The 24,588-nt window shown below is 39.1% G+C and overlaps 1 protein-coding gene across 2 annotated transcripts in view; it reads left to right on the plus strand.

Moving 5' to 3' along the window:
• Positions 1-24,588, plus strand: part of MAPRE2 (microtubule associated protein RP/EB family member 2) — a 124,120-nt gene that overhangs the window by 64,183 nt on the left and 35,349 nt on the right. For both annotated transcript variants that reach the window (XM_075213490.1, XM_075213489.1), the window contains exon 2: positions 15,036-15,163. In XM_075213490.1, coding sequence (XP_075069591.1) covers positions 15,043-15,163 — 121 coding nt within the window. In that variant the 5' untranslated portion in view covers positions 15,036-15,042. The remainder of the gene's footprint in view (positions 1-15,035; positions 15,164-24,588) is intronic.

The raw sequence follows: 24,588 nt of genomic DNA on the forward strand, positions 1-24,588 counted from the left end.
GGGACAAACGTAATAAACTAATAAACAAACTGGGTAAAACAGACAAAGAGGTGAGAAGGCCCTGCTCGCAAGCTTACAATCTATGGGACAATCTATGGGATCCAGTTTCCCAAACTGGGTGACACCGTAACTATCTAGCTAAAAGGTAGTGGTAATATTGTGGGAGAATAAGACTTTCTGAAAGAGACTAAGATTATTACGTTGGAGTGCTGACTGCAAGAGTCTGCTGGAGGATACATGCTACCATTACCCTGTATCTTGTGAACGTCTTGTGGTGTTGTGCTGTCGTAATATACGACAGCAGACCAGATATACTCTGGTCTGCCCAAGTGAGTTGAATCCCACAGAGGGTAACTGCCATCCCAGCTAAGGGTGGTATCCTCACAACGTGCTACTAATTTATGGTGTTTGGGGGTCTTCACCCTGAAATTGAGAGAGTCTGATATGGATCATATATTACCTGTCAACAAAATATATAGTTGTACTAATCTATCTTGCAAACAAGGAGATACCACAGAAGAAACCTTTAAGGCATCTTTGCTAGTTAGAATCCATAATTACCTTGCATTGTAATATGAGGTAGTATGAATTATATCTTTGTTTAGCCCTTGTAAACAGGCACTGGACATTAATGCATTTCTAGAATTGCGGTCGGGGCGTAACATGTGACATAGAAACCTTAAACATATTTCTCTCCCAGAGGAGGACAGTTTTGCTTTGCAGAGTTCAGCTATAGCAGGAGAGCAGAAATAACTTCCTGACATTACACTTATATTTATGTCGCAATGGGTTGATAAGTAAATAGCCACAGATGTCTTATACATACATATAAGCTTTAAGAAGTGATACGAGTGTACGAAATATTAACTGAAGTTTGTTTAGATGTGACCAGGCTAACTAAACAAGAAGGAGCAATTTTCATAGCCAGTAAGTTCATTTAATGTCTTAATTCCCTGTAAGACCGCAGTGATTTCAAACTGTAGGTGGAACAGGAGGACATTATTATCTAGCCATAGATTCTCAGGGGATTGGAAGCAATGGTATTGATCCCGTTCTATAATGTTGAGTTTATTGCAAAGCATCCTATAATATGCAAGTTAAAGCTTCCTTGGCTGTTTAATCAATTTATTGAGGTTAAATACACATTTTACTCCATGTCTGAAAACGTACTGGATTGTCACCAGGGCTCTCCAAATACTGTGTTGCCCCCCTCCCCATCCATCCACAGGATGGGAGGACAAGCAACCAGATATAAAGGTGCTCGCAGGACTATGCTTTTTGGGGGGTATATTTATAAGAATTGTACTTGGTTTTTCTACAAGAAACAATTGGTTTGTCTGGGTGCCCATTGGAACACGCACACTCTCTCGCGCACACATACACTATATATAGAGAGATGGAGATCTAGATAGTTTGTCCCAGGAAATGTGATAAAATTATGTGTGGTTGAAAATGAGTAAACACCTTTTAGATGGCTGAGTCTGTAAAGATCTCTGCTCTGAGCACAGAATACATTTTGTTAATGGTCTTATAGACTGCCAGGTGGATGACTGTGATGTTTTCAGCTGAACTCTGGGAACTGTATGTCAGAGAAAAATTAATTGTGGACGCACAGCATGCAGATAACTGACATCTGCATTCATTAACACAGGAAAATGTTCTGAAAATTCTCATTGTTTTGTTTCTTATTGTGGCCATAGTTACTATTCCCATTCTCTTTGACATGCCTGAGTATAATGATTTAATGGCTGCATAGCTTATTGTATTAGTTCTGGCTTGTAGATAAACATCTGTGTTATACATCTGCATTCTATATTACATGGGAACGTAATGACTATAGTACGTTACACATTGTTATGCAGATCATAAATATCTACAGAACTGTGTAAAATAAAAAAATAAAAAAATGAACAGCATTTATAAAATAGGGATGTTTCACAGTGTAAAAAATGTCTGTTCACATTTATTGAGCTGTTGAATTTCCCACATAGTCACATTGTGTTAGAATCGGAAAGGATCTTGTAATGACATTTCCATTCATCTCTCCAGTGCTACTGTGTCCTGGAGTCTTTCTTTTGTTCCTTCCTTTGCATAAAATGTCAGTTGTGTTGGGGTGAGGGTATCCATAAAGCAGAATGGGAGATGACAGATATTTTTTTGTACTATGACAGGGCTCTACAAATTCGGTCGCCATGGGTACTAGAAAATACACCCTTGTGACCAGTCTACATAGAGCACCCATCCGTGTCTCCCTTTATACTGTCCTAGCCACTGGAGAGACAATCTGGTTGATTCACTAATCTTACATGTGATTCAGCCTGGACCTTTGCACACTTTATACATTACATGGCCCCCCCTCTGGACCAGGTATTTTACATTAATACAATGTTCGGCACAGTGCACCTAATGTATAAATTTCAACATTTAATTAACCCTACGCTAGGGGACACATGGCCACAGGCTTATTGTCTGCCCAATGTTCTTCCATTATCTTACCCACTTCATAACTTTCACCCCATCTCCACCAACAGAACAAATAGTCTCTCTCCAAATCCCAAGATACTGTCTGTCCTCTTGATCCCATTCCTGCCCATTTAATTCTTCTATCTCTCTTGTAAACATTTATACCAACATTAACATGTTCCATTAACCAGCCTATTTCCACTGGCACCTCCCATCTTTCTTTAAACATGGTATCATCACAACAATCATTTAAAAAAACAAAAAACCCCTCTGGACCCATCATTTAAGAGCACTGCTCATTTGCTCATCTAAACTACTTGAAAAACATGTTCATTTGGGGTTGTTGACTTCTCTTTCCTCTAAGAGACCATATACACTTTGATTTTCAGGGCTGTTGTTCCACAGAAACAACCCTTACCAAAGAAGTCAATAACCTACTCACAGCTAAACCAAAGGAGGTCACTACTGCATAATTATTCTAATTTTATCTATCATTTTTCTAGATCACTCTTTGCTACTCTTACACTTGGCAATCCTATTTCTCTGACCGGACCATTACTGTTCCTGTAAAGCTAGGTAGACACTAAAGAAAATTTCTTCCAGTGCGATATTTTTAACGATTTTACCAACAACTGAAAGTCCCCATTGAACGCCGATTCATGTGTACACACTTACACAATTTTACATTTTTTACCTTCATCTGTCATAACCATCTGCTGCAACGATCGTGACTCTGTAAACTCTATGGAGATCTGCCTACACTGCTGGTCGTGAGTGCAGACACGCTTCAGAATCTGCCCGACATTGTTCTGTCATTTATAGACATACTGGTGCCAGAGTATTGGGACCACCAACATCGGCGTTCCAGTGTATGCTTTTGTGATCTTCTGTGTATGACTTAGGCTTAGCCTGACTACTCTTCTGCTTGCTCCTGTTGTTGACTATTTTGGTACCGAATCCTTCTTGTTTGACCTTTCCTCCGGAATCCTCCTTGTGTACAGTATTGCTTGAACGTTAGCGACCCGGTTCGCCTAGACCATCCCTTCTGAACATTTCCGTGTATCTCCGCTGCCTGTACGTTGCTGATCCGGCTATACTGACTACCATCAATTCTCTGTATCTCGCCGGTGGCTCAGTGGAAGGACCGCGACCTGCGCGTCTCCTGAAGCAAAACCCATACCTCCCTTACAGGTGTCCCTAGAAAAGACTAGAGGTTCGTTAGACTACGCACCCACAGTGCTTTTTAATAATCCTTCTACATTGTCCAGCCACAGTGTACTTGCACTGCCCCCTTAACTGCACCAACAACACTGTCGCTTTTACACCTTACGTCATTCCTGAGTGCAGACCACTCGATCTGTGGAATATCTTCAAAGTCAGCTTTTTCAACAGTCGGGAAGATGAACATGTCGGGAAATGCACTTTCATCATCACGGTGTAGAGGTAAGAAGAGTCCCTGAAAAGGATGTCAGGAAACAGACTACCACCGCTTAGTTAGCATCAAGCACACAGAGCCAGTAGTGGGTGTGCTCCGTAACTATTAAGTGATAAATTCCTGACACATAAGAGCAGCTTTGCTCTGAGAACACTGCTGACAGCATTCCCAGAACAAATCCATGTTTGTGTGTCGGGAGCTTAGCTACTACACTGCCTGTTCTATGTAGGAAAAACGCATATTAACGCAGAGTTGTTTAGACTAATAAACGCAGCTATCACAGAACAGTGTTGTGTGGGGAGGTGCAGAGGGGATGGTATTATTGATTATTGTGAAATAAACGTAATATCTGTCTTCTCTTAGGCGGATTAAGCTCCGTTTTGGTCATTAAAGGAGTCTCAAATGTTATTTGTACCAAGCTACCACCCCCTATTTTAGTAAATCTGAGCCCTTAGCTTTACAAAAGGCCACTGCTTACTATTAGAGATTTGTTGGACTTAAAGTCTTCTAATTGACATAAATCTACATACTCTCAATAAGCAATCACCTGTAGTGTACAAACCTTGAAATCCAGCATGCACAGGTTAATGATTTGTACAGTCTGTCTACTTCTGTCTGTACTTCTGCCAGAAGACAAGGACTGTCACTTCTTTGCCTTTATAACCAAGCTTGTTTCATGACTTGGAAGGGGTTCCCCAAAGACATGGCAAGCCTCTGAGATTTGTAATTTGTACAGAAATTCTTCAGTTCCCCTGGCACTCTTAAATGCTCTTTAGGAATGTTTGGTTACAATGGCCCAATTGAGTCCAGAAGGAGAAACTTCACTTGTTCTTTTGATCACTGGAAGCAGTGTAATTGTAAGGCATGATCTGTGAGAAACTCACCCATACAAGCACAGAACTCATTTTAGAACTTATGGATAACTCCTTGAGAATATATTCATTCATTTAAGCGAGATAGGGAAGGAGTACAAATAATTGTCAATTAGATTATAGAGCAATAGAATTTCTTGAGTATTTTTATTATATGCCCTATGAAGTAGTTTACAAACAATAAGTCAAATGCATGATGTTCCCAGTATGTTCTCTTTAATTGTGCTGTTTTGACAATTTGTGGGACATGCCATTTCAAACAAATGGGTTCATTACTCAGTTGCCATGGCGACCAGGGATTGGTCAGATTTATTTATATAAATAATAATAATATAGCACACATATTGTGTATGGAAATCCCTATTCCTGGCTTTATTCCAAGACTCTAAGTGGTATATTTATTAAACTGCAGGTTTAAAAAAATGGAGATGTTGCCTATAGCAACCAATCAGAGTCTAGTTAGCATTATTTTAGTATATTCAACAAAATGACAGCTAGAATCTGATTAGTTGCTATAGGCAGCATCTCCTTTTTTTTCAAATCTGCGGTTTAGTAAGTCCTTGTGAAGAGCAGCACTTGGTTAGACCTGGTCATGTGCAGTGTGTACTGATGTTCATGAGAAGTCCTCTGGCTTTAATAGCTCAGAATATGTCTTCTTGTTAAGGGACATACTGTATCTTTGTAATAAGATGATGTATGTTAAGTTGTTCGGATGGATTTTCTTTTACAATAAGCCCCATGTAAAGAGTCAGCTGTTTGGGTTAAGATTTGTGTTAGTGGAGTAATTAAAGTGATTCCCTGGCATACATGTAAATATAAAACTAATTTACAGTGCTTAAACTGTAAAGCCTTTGGCTACAGTGGCTTACACCATCTTTACTGGAATGTGTGCTAAATTTGCCTGTCTCTGTCTCCATCGCCTACAACAAGCAAACAAAGTAAAATGGAAAAGTAAATATCTTTAAAATGTAGAACTTCTAGAACAAATACCTAGCCTGACATGTAATTGTTATTCATGTCCAAATCGGCTTCAATATTTTATTCAGTGCTACTTGAAATATTAATACTTTGGAAGTGATTGTTCTTTTAGCAAGTGGGAAGAAATGGTCAGCAGATTTTATAAACTGCTATCTGCTGGGTGAAAGAATCATAGAAATTACTCATATTATAACAATTTCTGCCACTCCCTTATGTGCTGTAAATTTGAGAAGCTTTCCTCAAAGTACTCTCCTTTCAGGAGCTAAGCAGCGGTAATCTAGCACTGTACTACATATATACAGAGCACTTCAGCACAAGAAATTAACAGATATAAGCTTTTACATGAGCCCTGACTGTATAACCACAAGGTTTTTCTGTGCTCCTGTGATGTCACTATAAGGAGCATTGAAAATTAAATGAAAAACAAGCTTTCCTGAAAGCAGAATGTCGTTGGGTCTCCTGCGCTCACCAAATATATTATGGGGGAAATTCAGAGAGCTGCAAGCAAAAATCAGCGTCGATATTACCATAGTAACAGTAATAACGTGACAGAAATTTCCGTAGTAACGGTAACTGTGCGCAGCCCGCGCTGTTTAGAACATCGCAGGGAATTGAATTCCCCCTATTAATGCTATTGTAGCTAATCCAGGCTGGTTGTATTAAAAACAAGGAATGTTAGTTCCACATACTGCGATACAGTAAGCTGACCAACTCATGCCAGGCCAATTTTATTTCTAGAGGGCAGGGTAATAACCCTATTTATAAGAGAACTGCAGTGAAATAAATATATTATTTAACCAGTAAAATATTTTTTCAGTGCTTCTCTTTAGTTAATACCATCTTGAGGTGATAAAATGAAATAACTCCTCTAATGCAAAAGCAAAACAAAGTACTTGGCACCATTGGGGTTATGTGACCATTAGTATATTGGGAAATGTGAAAACAAAGTCCGTTCCCAAGTGAAAACACCTCACCTGGGTCAGTTAGCAAAAGGGCTTTTCTTCTTTTGATTAGTCAGTCCCAAAGACTGAAATAGATGCATCCTGGGGAAGGAAATGGGGCAAGTTACATCTGTTTTGTTAGATGTGTCACAAAACAACTTCATATAACTTGTGAGACCAAGGCAAGATATCCCACATAGTTGAGCCCTAAATAGTTGTCAGTATATCATTTCTGCCAGAAGCTGAACATGCATTGCTGTGCTGTGTGATAGACTGCAACTGACTGTCAGTGCAAGATAATGTCACGTGTCAGATGTGTTCCTGATATGTTGGAATGGGTTTTGTACATGAAGCCATTTTCTGAGTACAACTAGGATAGCACATTGAACATATAAGCTGTTATTTCTATGTATTCAGCACTAATATGTTCTGCAGCAGTGTGTAAAATGTACTTAAATTTAATTGTTGTGTTATGTCAAATATGTTTATTTCTACCCTATTAAAAACAATATAACTTATTTTAACATGTTATAGGTAGATTCAATTCTATGTGGGTGTTGACCACTATTCAGCTTTAAGACTGTTGATAGGAGAACCTGAAATGTCTATTTTATAGCTCAGACAGGATTTTTGTTTAATTCCGAGTATGTTATTAGTGAAGGTGTAAAGGTATATGTTTACAGTAAGTGACCTAAGCTCTTTTTTCCTACATGGTTAATTATGGGCTTATTACAGTGCTTGTAGAGTGTCAGCTGCAGATCTGTACAATGTGGAGGTTGTTGTGTGCACTCAGACTTAACTGATGTGATTGATGGTTTGAGCTGTCTATGCACTCAATGTCATTCCGCATTGCTTCATTTTCTGTATTGCTCTTCATAACATAGAAAGAAAACACAGCTGGTTGGAAAGTTTAAGAAATCGTGTTTTATGTATAGTGTTCATTGACATTACATTATGGCTTGTATAATTAATCACCAAAAACAAGAGAACTTTGAAATTGAGACTTGCGGGGCATGCTGGCAGCAACTCCACAAATAACTTATTTCCCTTTATTGTATCTGGGAATGAAACATTAATTTATAATCTATGGGACAGGGGCAAATGTGTTTTATTTACTGAATGTATGCAAGAGGGGCATATGTCCACATGTTCTAGGTGGAGGGTACTAATTATAGGGACCTTCTAGCAAAACTACATCTACGTGTGTGTTTGTGTGTGTATGGATTCTCTGTGCTGTATCTCATCTGTAGTGTGACTCCTGCTGATTATATATATAACCTTACTAACCTCACTCATTTCATTGTAGTTTATTTTATTTTTCTGAACTATTTACATTTTTCAATATTGGGATTGTAATTTATTTGAAAAAATATTAAACGCAACGTGTTACTGTAAGTATGTTTACATCCCCCACATGATCAGATTCCCAAAACACAGTGCTTACTCCTCTCTGTTCAAAGATGCTTTGTGCAGATTCTCAGCAGAAATTGAGGGACAGACTGACACAGACGCTGACAACCCATTGAAATAAACTGTTTGTATTTAAATGAATAGTATAATGGTAACTGGAAAAACTCAAGCTTGTCCTTTATTTACACAGATTTATTAAATTTAATGTTTTAATAATATATATTAAAATATGTAACATATATCAGGAGTGCTGCGACATCAGGATCACTTGGAAACAACTGATTTAAAGCTGTGTCTTTACATCAGGGAAAAGCAACCTCAAGGGTCACATATGCAGGCTTCCAACCATAAAAAGGGTTGCACATTAACCGTAGTTTCAAGAATGGAAATAAGGCTGTAAACAAACTTGGCAGGCTCATATCACAAGCCCTCAGTTGCTCCAAAATAGCCCCACATGTCTTCAGACCCCTACCTGCCTCAAAATGCATCTACAATCCCCAATTGCCACATGTACTCCAAAAGTCCTCCACATGCCCTCTCACCCCTCCCTTCGTTCCCCCTCCCCCACATGCCCTCTCACCGCTCCCCCACGTGCCCTCTCATCCCTCCCTTCGTTCCCCCCCACATGCCCTCACACCTCCCTTCGTTCCCCTTCCACATGCCCTCTCACCCCTCCCCCACATGCCCTCTCACCCCTCCCTTCGTTCCCCCTCCCCCACATGCCCTCTCACCCTCCCCCACATGCCCTCTCACCCCTCCCTTCGTTCCCCCCCACATGCCCTCACACCTCCCTTCGTTCCCTTTCCACATGCCCTCTCACACCTCCCCCCTATGGCGTCTCACCCCCCACACACACACGCTTTAACATGAATGCAGACCCACATCCAATTAGGAGCAACCAGCAGGGGACCACATGTGGAGACTCGTTGGCCATATGTTGTTCACCACTGATTTATAGGACAACTCTTTAGCTCTTGTGATGTTTGCATCTCAATACCATTTTCTGTTGTCTCTGGTCTGTGCTGGTATTCATGTGCTCTCTTCGGCATATAGGTTTGCCAACCTTTCCTTCAACTAGTGTGATAAAAATATTTGTAGCATTTACAAAACCTTTTTTCTGATATTTTATGAGAAACATAAATTAATGCTCCTTTGTGTTTCTTACAATATCAGCTATCCGTTCTTGGAAATGCAAAGTATGTGAATTGGAAGATTTGCCAAGGTATGACTATAGGAATGGCTATGTGACTGATCCAAGTCTATAATAGTGGTAACATCTGCTGTTAAATGTTCTTCTGTAATCAGCTTGTATTCTTACAAATTACTTACAGTGCCATGGACTGGCTGCTTGCTTTTATTTATTGGGAAATTTTAGAATAGTCTTTGGCACTGAAAAATAGCTCCAAGTTATAAAACAAGTGTTTCTAAGCTTTGCCAAATATTTTCTTTTATTCATTAGTGCTGTCCAGGGTTTCTAAACCCCTTTTGTAAATATATTGTGCTTTGGTAATACATGAAATTGTTGAGGTTGCAGTATTTGTTCTTATTTAGCATATGTAATTTAAGATTTACTTTTTATGAAAGCACTTAGGGCGATGTTGCACTTTTGGTCTTGCATCAGGCAGATCAGGTGGCCTGTACCCAAATGGAGAGTAAATTCTAAGGTTGGTTATTTTGTACAGTGAGCTACAACTTTATTGTGTTGTTGTTTGTGCATGGCAGAAACATGAGTGAAGACCAGAGAAAACAATTTAAGAATTTTTAAAATTGGATGTATGAACTTTGTTTCATATAAAGTTGCGTTTGTCACAATCTTCCCGCAGCAGTTTGACGTGAGCCTCACATCACTACTGAGCTAGTTGCTGTCTTCCACTATCAAACTCTCAGCCTGTGGCTTCCCATTTGCCTCCATTTCCCTGCTCACATCATGACACTGCTCACATGAAGTCCTCTCCTCACTTACACAGTCCTCCTAGTGAAATGATCATGATCATTTACATTTTCTTCAGGTAATCTGTGGTGGTATCTATGTGTCCAAAAACACAGCTAATCCCATTCTATATTTGATCTACATATAACAGTTGCCAGTCGGACAGATAGTATGTGCTTTTAGAGCCATAGCTAGATCTCTTTGGTGCCTTGGACAAAGAATACTTGCACCCCCCCCCCCCCCCATATGCATCTAGGTGGGAGTAGATGCTGCCATCTAAGGTGGGGTGTTCTAGTTCTCTACAAGCTCAAGACTATTCTTCAACCTTGTGCTGCGCTCTCCTACCTGTTCTTGTAGCTTTCACTACCTGGTGCTGCTGCTGCTGTCTGAGGCTCACTTGCTGCTTACTTAGCCGGTTTCTAGTATGTTACATTCCTGCTTGGAAAAGAGATCATTATTATTCACCTTCTGGCAAGCTGAGCAGTGTGAGAACAGTGTAGGCCTCCCTCACCCTAAACCAGCCTCTGTCGCCCAACCCCAGAATATCATTAAAAGCATTCATATTTAATACACATACCTATTTTGCCCCCCATGCAGACCCCACTTTAAATTAATAGCACCCACGTTATATAAGCCCAATAATAAGGCTTCCTTAACTCTACCCCAATAACCAACTTGATATGAAATTAATAGTGTTTACATTTAATAAATAAACCTCCTTTCTTCAAACCAGCCCCAACATTAAATTAATAACATTCCCATTTATTATGTAGCTCTACCCCCCCCCCCCCAAAAAAAAATCCTTTTTTTGTTTATAGCATTCCCATATAATAAGCAAACATATCCCCTCCACCAGCCGCAACATTGAATTAATAACATTCCCGTTTAATAAAAAGGCCTATTTCCCCCACCATTGCCAAAATCAAAGTAATAACTTTTAAATTTCCTCCACATTTAATAGAGACTAAAATTGCTGATAATGACATCACCACCTTTTGGGGGGAATTCACTTCTAAGAAAAGACGCACAAGGTGGAACGGTCACAATGTGCTGAGGAACATCACGGCCAATTGAATCTGCCCTTTTGAATAGTGATTTATTTTTTATAATTCTATTTAATTACCTATTATGTTTTATAATATTTATGTACTATATATATTTATGTAATGCAAAGAAAATCCCTCTTTCTCTCCATCCCCTTGAATCCCCCTTGTTGTTCTGTCCAACACCACTGCTTGCCCCCGCGCTCTCCTCTGCTTGCCCCCGCGCTCTCCTCTGCTTGCCCCCGCGCTCTCCTCTGCTTGCCCCCGCTCTCTCCTCTGCTTGCCCCTGTTCTATGAAATGTAGTGCTGCACTTTGGCTCCACCACATTTATATATAACTGGGGCAAATAGCGGGAATCATTTGCGCGCCATTACGGCCCTGCACTCAGGAGATGTCCGCATCTGACATTGTATGTTGCCATCATCTGACTGCACCAAGATGATATGTTTGTGTATGGCCCGATCTAACACATCTGTCTGCTCCAAGATCAGGGCGAGCGTTTCAGATGGTTTATGGACTCCTTAAGGGAAACATATACAAGCTTTAATGTGGCTTTACATTATTTTCACAACTAAGAAATTCAAGTGTATATGTTACGGTGAAACACCGAAATTGGAGAATGTCGACTTTCACCAGTGAATGTCAACATTCACATAGTCGCTTGGTGTATGTCCGAAATATTTGTTAAATATCCTTATTTCTGACTTACACCGGTGAATGTCGACATTCACCATGCACTAATTGTCGACATACACCAGTGAGGGTCCGAATGTACAAGAATGTAATGAAATATTCGATCTTTCACCGACGTATTTGGTGTTTGTTGACATTCACTGGTGAAAGTCGACATTCTCCAATTTCGGTCTTTCACGGTAACATATATATAAATCTCAATGGTAATTAAATGTTAGTTCATTCCAAATACTACCACTAATCTAGCTATTTGACTACAATTAAGATATTTATTAAATACAAGTAACACAAAGCATTACACCAAAAATGTAAAAATAATGAACTATCCCATAAATACATAATCTGTGACCACATATCCCTGTGGATTCAGTCAGTACGGTGCCAGTTATATGTTACTATAATAAGGACAGTTGTCACTTTAGATCACTTTCTGATGAGTAGATGGCATCCCAGAGGAACATATTGTACGCATGCGTTGGTTCTTATGAAATACCTACTTTCTATTATATTGAATTATTCAAGTTCTTAAATATCAGATGCTTAGAGCAATGTGTTATTTGTAGCTCCATTTCCCAATACCCATCACTTGCCCCTTTTTTCCCATTGTTTTGTACTATGCAAGATGGTCAGTAAAGTTAATAAATGATCTTTTTACAGAGGCATTAACAAGTTTGTCACTTTAACATAACTGAAGCCATCCACTTAAAATAAACTTTTTAATATTGACTTTCATTTCTTAAAGCTACACTACCACCTAAGAGCATGTTTGCATGTTTTCCTAAGGTGTGGCCCTTCTAGCCGTAGCCCCGGGGGGGGGGCTACTAAATGCAGCCGTCCGCTCCGAATCCTGACAGTTCTGTAATACAAACTGGCAAATCAAATCGGGCTCCCCACCATTAAATGATGCTCCTGTTTCTCTCGGGCACACGGCTATCACACGCGTTTTCAGACAAACAGAGGAGCCTGGGTAATGCAGCTACTCGGGGAGGGGGCACCTTTCCCTGGTGGGTAGAACAGGATTAAAATGTTCATGACTTTTAAATAAATTCTGAAAATGTTATTGTGGTTTTGGCTTATAGTTTTTACACACTGAAATACAGATAAACCTCAATATGAGTGGTATAAACTATTCTTTTAATAAACGCTTCTGATAGGAAATACTAAATTAAAACGACATGTTACTATAAATAGAACAGAGTAGGAAAGCATTTTGCGGCCAAAGAACTATAAATAATTATACTGCAGAAAGGAGGCCAGGTTAATACAACTGAAGTGCTTTTCCAAAAAAAAGTCATTAATGTAAAATGCCAGATAAATAATCACAGACCACCTATGAAACTCTAATACATTAGTTTAATGTTAGAAAATCAGCCACACACTGTTGTATATCTGGACTGCATTTTTATTGGAAGTCATTATGCATTAGCCCATTAAACTGCTTGTTTACTCGTACATGAGCCTGGCTGTTAGCTGCTTCTGTGGGAGCTTCAGTATTTTTCTTTCAGCCAGTTGGCTTTGTTAAACGAAAGATTAAATTTGCTTTTTAGACCATAGTCCCCCCTACTTCCAAATAGTGGAATGACACCTCTAAACTCCCAGCAGCCTGGAGTCCCACCACCACCAAGGGGACCGCAAATACAAATTGTTCTGTGCAGGGATGTCTGCTGGAAGCGGATTGGATGAGCCTTGACATGTCTGTGACAACCATAGGCTATAATAAGAGTTCTCCTACTGGTAAATTAGTATGGACCGTGGTGGGATATTAGTATGGCTTTAACCACTCTTCACACATTATCCTCAATACCATTGTTTGACATAAGCTAGAAAGACTTTGAAACATTCCGTATTTACTACATTTTGTTTGTAATGTAAGGTATATGGTTGTACATACATCACTCCTGTGACAATTGTTCCTCTGTAAATTTCAAGGATTGCACATACATTAGTACCCACATTATTGGTGGTTGAAAGCTATTGTTTACACTTATCTCAAAGTGCATTGCAGGTATCTATCTTTAGTGAAATAGTGTCTCTACAAACATAAGGGTATATTTACTCAGGTGTGAAGTTTTTGTCCCAAAAAAAAAAGGATAATATGTATTCCTTTGAATTCAACAATTCAAACAGTCTCTTAAGCTTTAGACATGTGACTGGTCATCTCACTTAAACACGAAAGATCGTTTCAGATTTTATAAGCATCAAATGTACTTGACTTAAATACTTTTGTTGGCTTGCTGAAAATGGGTTCTCCTGGTTGCATGAAGAAGGTCCACACAAGGACTTCTGGTGTTGCTCTGTGAATGACGCAGCATTGGGAGGGCCAAACCAAACCCGGTATGGCTGAGAGGAACTGGAGGAAACTATGTTCTGCAAGCCAACTCTACCTGTGTCCTCACAGTAGACAGACACTAATATTATCTAATAGAAGTATTAACCTAAGTAATATATCCATCCAAAGCTTATTAAATCTTGATCAATCCTCTTAGTTTAATTTTTACAAAACTATCTAGTTTGCTATAAAATTGAAAGAATTTGGACTGACATTTATTATAGAAGATGCAATGTTAAGCTACAGGTGATAGAGATTTGCAATCCATTCTAGAATTCTTTGTTTTGTCCTATTTGTGCTCTAAGCGTTTTATATTGTATGTGTAACATCATCCTCTATGTGCTTAGTGGATTTTGGAGCATGTGGAGATAAATAATGTGTTCATATGTCATGTTACATTGAGTGATACATTTGCTTATTAGATCCACAAACTATTTTAACCCTTTTTCCGCAAGTTTCTTCCTGCTCTAAATGTATTTAAATGCGGAAATCTATTTAGTGAACAACACTGAAACGTTTTTTTGGGAAGCTTTTCCACTATCTTCAAAAGTGTGTCACAAAGTTATAAATTGTGGGTGATACTGTATAAATTGGGTGTTTGTTAATATTTTTCCACATTTCGGATGTTATAAACTTAGGAGATGTAAAACAACCAGAGGTATTTCATAAAGTCATTGAAATGAATGGGAATTGAAATGCACATGGAGCTTATCTTCTGTCTGCTTCTTAGTAAATAAGGATCAGCTGCTTTTCATTGCCAGTTAAAGGCAGTACAATACATCACAACTGTATTCTATTTTGATACATGATTTGGCAATTTGCTTTGATGCATTTCTTCCACATGTGGGTTATAATTTTGATCTTTTAAGATCATAATCGCTCAAATGCGCTGATCCCATCATAAGAAATCAATCTAAATATCACATCTCTCTCTTTACAGCTGGGGAATGGCGGTCAACGTGTACTCTACCTCGATAACCCAGGAGACTATGAGCAGACATGACATCATTGCATGGGTCAATGACATTCTGTGTTTAAACTACACAAAGGTCGAGCAGCTCTGTTCAGGTATGAGATTTAATATTCAACTTACCTGGATGATTCTTTCATACAATACATGTAAATGTTTCCTACACAGTATTATTTGTTATCATGGGTGCTGTGAGCAGCACACACATGTTTTGTATCTCTGTCAAGTTTTTGGCATTATTATTCATTTCTGTAAAAATATTACTTTTACCACCGCTGTGATATTACAATCACAGCTTGCAATTATACAGGAAGCAAACAGGCATCATTCTTTGGCATTCAATCCTGGCAATGTGAAGAATTTAGGACTACTGTGTCTCTTAGTAGTACAATATTGCATTTTCTACCTTTTTACTTGTATAAAATTAGCAGTTTTTAAATAGTATTTCAGATTAGTAACATTACTTTGCAAAAATTAGTAATATAATTAATGAAAGAAAAATAAATATAAAAATAAATATATAATTTATTTATTTCAGGTACTTATCAGGCAAAGAAAAGTTATTGATTGTGATTGTAAGGAGAGATGTTTTCTTATATACAAGAACTCCGCATTCCTTTGCAGAAAATGTATAACATTTTTGGAAACCGTTCTAATAATGGAGTTAAATAGAATTGTTAGAATTAGAGGACACCTCAGCAACAAGGTTTTCCTATGAAACGTGTTTTTATAGTTACCAGCTATAATGTTACATGGAGAAACTGGGTCAGATTTAGGTGGGAATATTAATAGTTCTCTTCTTGACATATTTAGTCTAAGATGGCAAAAAGCCACGCAGGAAGTAACTGCAGTTTGTTATTTTTGTCTGAACAGCTAAAGTAAGGTTTAAAGAGGATCTGTCGCAAAAAAAAAATGATTATCCTTCTTGTAAATTGTTAATGATGTGAAAGTACAGAATGTCTTAATTGTGTTTTTCTCCCTCTGGGACCAAGAATTACTGTGGGTGGATTAGTCACTGTACCAAGCAGGGCAAAATGTAAATTGCACTTGCATATTTTAATATTTTTCCCAGCCCTGAACAAAACGTTGTGCTGTGTCTCAGGAATGGGTGAGCGGTGGAGGGGATCTTTTTTGCTCTCTTGACATATGCGGACTTAGGCTGGGTGCACACTACACAATTTTCCGATCAGTGTGTTATCTTCAACAATTGTACCAATGGCTAAAATAAAAAAAGTCACAATCAGCATGCTGGTTCATGTGTACACACTATACACGTTATAAAAGATTTTCCCTCCGATCTGTGCCCTTCATCTGTCATAATGTCAGCTGAAAAGATCTTGGAGATCCTGAACAATCAAATGAAACGACTATCGGTTCATCATGTAAGTGTACATACTAATGCGATATTGACATGAACGGTCGATTGACCCAATTGTGGGCTGAAAAACCTGTAATGTGTACCCAGCCTTAGGATGGGATTAAAATCAGGAGCACTCATTAAGGCTTGTTTACAAAAGCCATCACGTGCCCACTTGTGCACATGGTTTTATGGGTGAGTGTATGGATTTGCCATAATGGCAGCATCTGTATGGGTGCATAGGTGTGCACCATTGATGGGACATGTTAGACAGGTGATCCTTGCTGAGTACTCTTTAGCATAAACAAAATTAGATATAGTTTTGCGGACAAGATTATTTAAATGGAAAAAGGGGTGGAGTGGTGGCAGTTTTGGGGGAAGTTCCCTCCCTTGTTGCAGGGCACAGTCATTTTCTCCCCATAAAAGGACTTGTTTTTTTTTTTAGATTTTTTCCAGATTGGCTGAGTCTTCTAATGGGACACACGTCTGTACACAATGGTATGCTGATCTTTGAAGTGGCATTGCTGATCTTTGATAATGATCCATGACCAGTATCTGCTGGATCCACAATCCAGCAAAGCTAGACACAGATTGCAATTCGGGGGCAGTTCTAAGGGTGAGGAAGTGGGCGAGCTCACCCACCAACATGCTGTGCAGATAAATACTCTAAGCGCCTTTGCACAAATAACGAAGCACTGCAGAGCTGCATTTTTGTGTTTTTTATGTGAGCCTCATTCACACCACTGAAAGAGAGAGAGATTGATGTAATATTGTCTTGGAACAGGGTTGTCTTATTGACAACACATGTCCTTTGTGTGGGTTAGAGAGACTCTAATTTATTGGAATATGGCCTGTAATCATTAATATTTGTAACTCCATTTAAGTTTCATAAATACTAACTCCAGGAAATAAATTATATCAATAGAACATGTTATATTCGTTACAAAGTAAAAGGGGAAAGGTGCTCATATATAGAACATTAGACCTAATTGGTGGCAAATCTCCTTGTGCATGGGCACAAAAAGACTTCTTATCTACAGCCCGATAAGATGCCAAGTTTGCCCCACATTAGAGGTCCCTAGTCTCAGGAGTTAGCAACTGAAAACACACCTTAATAATTGATAGCAGCAAATGAACTCTTATTGTTACATTACACATTAGTTACACTATAATTATCCTTTAACTGTGAATTTGATATTTAGTTATTATATTGCTATATTTAAGTGTGGAATTATAACTGAAGGGTGAAGTATAGCTGCATCTATTTAACGGTTTCAGTGAAAATGGAACCCCAGCAGCTGTCTAATAAAGGATCAGTCCTGACTCTTAAGCAGGGTACACAATACAGATATTTTAATGAATTACTGTGCCAATAACACAATAAACAACTGTTTGGTCCAATATCGCGTTACTGTACACACTCCCACGATCATGTTTTATCGTACCAAAGCACATTGTATCGTTTGATTTTATAAACTGACTAAAAATTATAATCAATGATGGACCTATGTTGTGCAAATTCTGAAGTGTGTATACACTCATGACCAGCATATCTCTATAGAATGTGCAGAGTCACAATCTTTTCAGCAGATGGTTATGACAGATGAAGAGCACAGATCTGAAGGTAAATCGTGTAGATGTGTACATAGGAATCGTTCATTGGGACTTTTAGTCCTTGGTAAAATCGTTACAGAGATCACATTTGCAGTAATTTTCTTTGGTGTGTACCCAGCTTTACTCTGGTGTGTGTTTGTGTGAGAGAACATTCTTCTGGTGAGAAGGTGGATATTCTAATTACATTCTGCACTTTCCATCTCAACCATATGGTTTACAGCAAGGCAAGCAGTGGCCTGTGTTCTAGAGACAATGCTGGAGTCCAGCGAACACAGAAGTGGAAGAATTTCCCAATAAATATGTCATTCTTGGCACGTAATAAACCAGGGTGTAGTAACAATACAGAGGATTTAAAGTGGATTACATTTTTTGGGGTGTTTTTTTTTTTTTTTTTTACATTCATGTTTTTCACATTACTGTTGTGGCTAATGTGCTAGTAAATGTATCTGAGGCAAACCTGTATCATGTGCAATAATAGCAAGTGCAGAAATACCTGGATCACCTCCAATAACTGAAACAGAAACTGGCTGTGTGCGAGGTACGGATGTGAAAACCACATGTTGGTTATAACAGAACAAGTACTGTTGCTTGAAGCAGCACGCCTACCGCAAAACTGCTATTTTATTTTCACAGTTCGCTAGCGGAACACATGTCCTTTTTGAAGTTCACTTATTATGCACCTTCAAAATGCTCCCCGCCTATTAAAAGGAAGCTACACAGAGACTATAATGTAATGTTGGAAATGTGAGAAATTTTGTTTCTGCATTCCTTGCATTACTACCAAATTTCAGAGCTATAATGATAATGGCGCGAAATGTTCAGCAATAGGAAAGCGTCTGTGTGTGCACAGTGGTAACTTAGAGCCTAAGTTATGAAATGCAAACCACCCATCAAGCTCTACTTCCCTTATACATCTGTCAAACTTTCTCATTGACACCTATTCCCTATGTTCTTAAACCTTGTCTATGGGACCAATTTGCTATCAAATCCCCTTCAAGCAGTCCCCATGTTTCATATGTTTTTAGTTTTATGTTTTTGTATGCTGTAAACTCATGTGCAGGGCCTTCATTTGTGCCAGTCTGTAAATGGAAGTTAGTTTGCATGTAGATATCATTCTCTGTAATCTTACCACTTATACAGTGCTATAGGATATTTGGCATGTATTTCTAAATTGAATAAGTGTGGGTAAGCCTTAATATAATAATTGAAGCTGGTATGAATATAGTAAGTAAAGGTATTATATTCTTTAAAGCAGCAGTCCCACAATTGTTCTTTAAATATCAAGTTAAGTAACTTTTTAAGGGTGGATCCGATAGCCATTTTTATTACATGTCCTGCTACAAATCATTATCCACTTTTCAAAATCTCTGCGCGACAAAATAGTATAGCTGCCAGTCACACACACAGACTCTGACTACAGCATGTCATGTCAAGTCAGAAGAGGGAGGATTTCATAGTGCAGTCAACTCATAGGGGTGTTCCAAAGCCTCGCTGCTCACTACATCGCGTGACTGTGGTTGCCATGGCAGCCACATTACACTGTGGTAACTCTACAGAGTAATAAATCTTTAACAGCAGCCTAAAAAAATGGAAACATTTTAAGTTACAAGATTCTTTTCATAGCATGCCACCATGTTTATGTAAAAAAAAAAATGCATTTTTTTTTCATGGGATTGGTTCTTAAATGTATATTTAGATCCTATTCAAATAATGTATAATTATCTTACACTCCATAATTTTGGCAGTCAGTAGAAAGCAAAGCACTACACTTACAGCACACAAACAGTGTGTATATACCCATAGATTGTAAGCTTGCGAGCAGGGTTCTCTTACCTCTCTGTCTGTATGTATTACCCAGTATTGTTTTATTAGTGTTTGTTCCCAATTGTAAAGCGCTTCGGAATTTGCTGGCGCTATATAAATAAATGTTGATGATGATACACTGATCAGACTCAACATTAAAACCACCTAGTGCCATAATACGCTGCCTAATATTTTGTAGGTCCCCTTCGTGCCACCAAAACAGCTCTGACCCATTACACTGTCTCCGCTGGTTTGCTTTCTTCCCATAGTGCCCCCTGCCGTCCACATGATGTAAAAGAAATCATGATTCATCAGACCAGGCCTCCTTCTTCCATTGCTCCATGGTCCCGTTCTGGCACTAACGTGCCCATTGTAGGCGTTTTCAGCAGTGGATAGTGGTCAGCATGGGCACTCTGCAGCTACACAGCACGATGTGATGCATTGTGTGTGTTCTGACACCTTTCTATCATAGCCAGCATTAACTTTTTCAATAATTTGTGCTACAGTAGATCTTCTGTTGGATTGGATCCGATGGGCTATAACCTTTGCTCCCTGCACACATCAGTGAGCTTTGGGCGCCCATGACCCTGTCGTCTGTTCACCAATTGTCCTTCCTTGGACCACTGTTGGTACATTCTAACCACTGCATACTGGGAACACCCCACAAGACCTGCCGCTTTGGAGATGCTCCTACCCAGTTGTCTAGTCATCACAATTTGGTGCTTGTCAAAGTCACTCAGATCCTTTTCACTTTCCCATTTTCCCTGCTTCCGACACATCAATTTCTAGAACTGACTGTTCACTTGCTGCCTAATATATCCCACCCCTTGACATGTGCTATTGTAAGGAGATAATCAATGTTATTAACTTCACTTGTCAGTGGTTTTAATGTTGTGGCTGATCACTCTCCTGCTCTCCCTTTCCCTTGTCATGTACACATATATCTGATGCTTAGTGATCAGTATCAGTATTTTGATTTCATCTGGTGGGTGTACTACATTTGAAATATTAGTATTAAAATATTCTATCAAAATGTCTGTGTTGGGCAATATCGGTTTTTTTGTTCCGTTTTAAAACAACACAAGATATTTATTGTATAACTTCTACACCTAATTTTTGATCTTAAAACTAAACTAAAATATGATACATTATATAAAATCCTGCAGGTTTCTATGAGGAACAGGTGCGGGTTTGAGCCCATATGATCGAGGAGTTCTGCATGTATGGTGCTGCATAACAATACATATAATAATAATTATATATTTTTTACTACAGATCAGCAAAAAACTTGGAGTAGGGATACAACACCTTAGGGGAAGGAAAAACGTATAGGGAAAGGGTTATAAAGGGAATGTATTTTCATACCTGCCAACAGTCCCTATATTTAGTAGCTGAAGGGGGCATGGCTTGCTAGATTAGTCTTGTGGTCTTCTCCAAATTGGGTGGCATTTGGGAAGATCAAAGAGTAGCCTATCTTCTCCCTATTTTCCCATCAGGAATATTGCTGGAATCATCATCTTCATCACCATTTATATAGCGCCACCAATTCCGCAGAGCTGTACAGAGAATAATTTTGTCATTCACATGAAATGCATGATTGTGGGCAGGATAGGAAAAAAAGGTTACATCTGTGTTTGGTCTACTGACTGCAGGTAATGGAGTAAGAAGTGTAGGTAGGTGGTCAACTCAGTGTTTTGTTCTTGGACTTTTCATAAATGAGCTGATAACACAACAGTTGTGTCACTGCTGCAGTAGGCAGTTGCTGTAATCCTTTGTGGCCCAGTGCACCAGCCATAAGGCCCATTTGGTACAGTAAGCCTGTTACTCTTTTTACCTTGAGTTTTTATCACATTAAATAGTGTGGGAACGTCTAGCAAGTACCTATGTGAAAGGGTGTGAAATGTACTTGGACTTGTCTGCAACAAGCTGAGATTTAGATTCAGAGGGGATTATTCAGGTCTATAATTTTTGCCTTCCGTAGAAAGTACAATTAATATCTGTTATGAATGAATTCCCCCAAGCTCACGTATTCTTTTTTAGTATATATGATGGTCACTCTATTAGAATAAATAGATCTGCCAGTCTTAAAAAAATGTGCAGTCAGGAAACCATCTATTCAAAGTAAAGAAAACCATATAAGGATAAATACCATTTTCTTTCTTCCCTAAACCAAATATTTTACTTTTCTCTATTCCCAGATCACAAATTGATGGATGGAAAATCCCATATTATTTAACAAGATTTGTATCTAACAATTTATTTATTTTTTAGTAGCTACGTCTGAAGAATTATTGATTTGCTTGTTTTTTTTAGACAGGAATTTTTTTTATATCAAAAGAACATACTGTGCGTGTTTGCACTTCTATACTTGTGGTGACATTGACCTGTTTGCACACCAACACTGTGGGGACAAAAATTAGGTCCCCATGAAACTTACCAATGCTAGTCAATGCAGGGGACCTTGCATTGTTGGCATCAAAATCTGACATGTCCCCTTGGGCACTTTTGTCGAACCAAAAGTGTGAGTGTGTGTCTGACATGGATGGGAAACTATGTGCATGACACCCCTAGATGGTATATACACATGTTTGACTACGACCCGGAAGTGAAGATTTCCTGCTCTTATACACATAATGGGGATAAGACAGGGTCACATCCTTCTCCTGCTGAAAGTAAAGTGAGGACAGTGGAGCCTGACACAACCCAGTGGTGGCTCTGACTATAGACTGGAGAGCAGTGGAGAGGACTGTGCCCCTGACACTTCAGAGTAGAGTGGTTCAGACATCGGTACTGTTGCGCCATTTCGCGACAGTGTAAAAAAGCGAAGGAACACAGACGTTCAATGAACACCAATTCTTGACCTCATGGCAGCTGTATTTTAAACACAGAAGACTGGAAAGATGAAGCAGTGTCTGTCCAAACACTGTCCAAAAAAAGAAGTTATGGCTTCAGGGTGGGTAACAAAAAGCTGTACTGTCAGTACTGTGAGTAGCCCTTATCAAAAATGGTCCAGCGTATCGGTCATGTTCACTGTAATGAGACTCAAGTTGCCTGGGCCATGCAATTTCCCAAGCACTCGAAAGAAACCTGCACGTAATTTGCACATCTTCTGAATAGAGGCAACTTTGCACACAACTCTGTGGTGACAAGGACAGGACACTGTGTTCTGATTCCATGCAAACTACCAGACAAAGAGATGGTTCCCGAAGGTTTCATGCACTGTGCTGCTTGCCAAGGCTTGATTGCAAGAAAATACCTGTGGTGACACTTGAAGACATGTAAGCTAAACCAAAGGGGCAATAAAGCCAAACCTGGCAAAAACCAAATTCAATCTGTGTGCCTTTGCTCAGCCTGTTCCACCTGACGTCAATGATGGCTTCTGGAAGCTCTTGAGCGACATGACCCCAGATGAAATTGTACTCAAGTCAAAAATTACAGATGTATCATGCAGAGGGGGCATGTTTTTGGGTGACAGAATCACTAGCAAAATGGACTGTATGAAATTCCCAGGTTTCTCACCTATGTGTTTTGAACTCCAGGGGAAATTGTTGGTATTGGATAGACAGCTTTCCAATGGCTTTGGGCCTGGTAAGAGCCGTGTCTGGTGTTCGCTGGAGTATATAGAGAGTACGGGAGGGCCTCTATTCAGTAGGACCATTTTTAGTCTTCTGACCTGCCATTCAGACAGCAGGCTAATTATTAGTTGCACCTGCATAGTTTTAAAAGGATGTCATTTTCTTAACACCTGGGGAAAGAGGCTTTAGTCCTCTATAGACAGAGGAAACTGCTAGTTGTTTGTAAGTGAACTAAACTTGCCAACTGCTGTCTGTTTGTGAGCTGGACCTTAGATCCTTCTACACTTAGAGATGATTTGTCAAATGTATTAGAGCCAGGCAGGCCAGGGATTATTTTGTTTGTTTTTCCTCTTTAATAAAAGTAGCTGAGGCTAGTTGTACCAGAACATTGTACTGCTGTGACGTTTTATATCTGTGGTGTGGAAAAGTGCCCTGTCTACCCCAGGAGACGGCATCTGTATACATTATGGCTTGGAAGGATCGCGCTCTCTAGGGTGTTGAGCAAGAGCTGCACCAGCTGAGGGTATCCCTTCCTCATAAGACAATAATAAATACACAAATTAGCTGAGCGCTCATTGGCTTTGATTCCCTATCTGTTAGTACGAAGTTATTGCAATTGGCAATAAAGAGTATATAAAACAATTTAATATAGATAAAATATTATAGGTTACAAAATGCAGTAACCCACATAGGTGTTAAAACATACAATCAAAATACTAAAAACAGACTCAAATCTAAGCAAAAAACATATACAATCCGTATGGTATTGAACAGACAGTGAAAATGAGAAACGATAATAACAGTCTCAAGTTGATGTATACATCACGTTTGTTCCTTTGTTAGGCTAGTATGTCCATAAAATCAGTAACCTCCAAACAACCTCATGGAATTGGTCTTATCATGAGTTGCAAAATAATCCAGATTGAGTATAACGAAAAGGTGTTCAAAAAGGACCCAATAATTAAAAGTTAGTAGAGGGCATAGATCTATGTATGGATCCTCCTTAGCTAATCTCCGTCCCGGTATAGGGTATGAATGTGAACATGAGGATATTCCGTGGTATTCAAACCGGATAAAATATACTTGCTGTTTGTGTCCCATCGGAGCCTAGCCGCGCGACGGGGCAGATGAAAGCTCTGCTAGTTGCTGTATAGTGCAGTTGTACAGACTTAAC

The sequence above is a fragment of the Mixophyes fleayi genome, chromosome 5 (genome assembly GCF_038048845.1).
Source record: "Mixophyes fleayi isolate aMixFle1 chromosome 5, aMixFle1.hap1, whole genome shotgun sequence".
NCBI classification, from domain to species: domain Eukaryota; kingdom Metazoa; phylum Chordata; class Amphibia; order Anura; family Limnodynastidae; genus Mixophyes; species Mixophyes fleayi.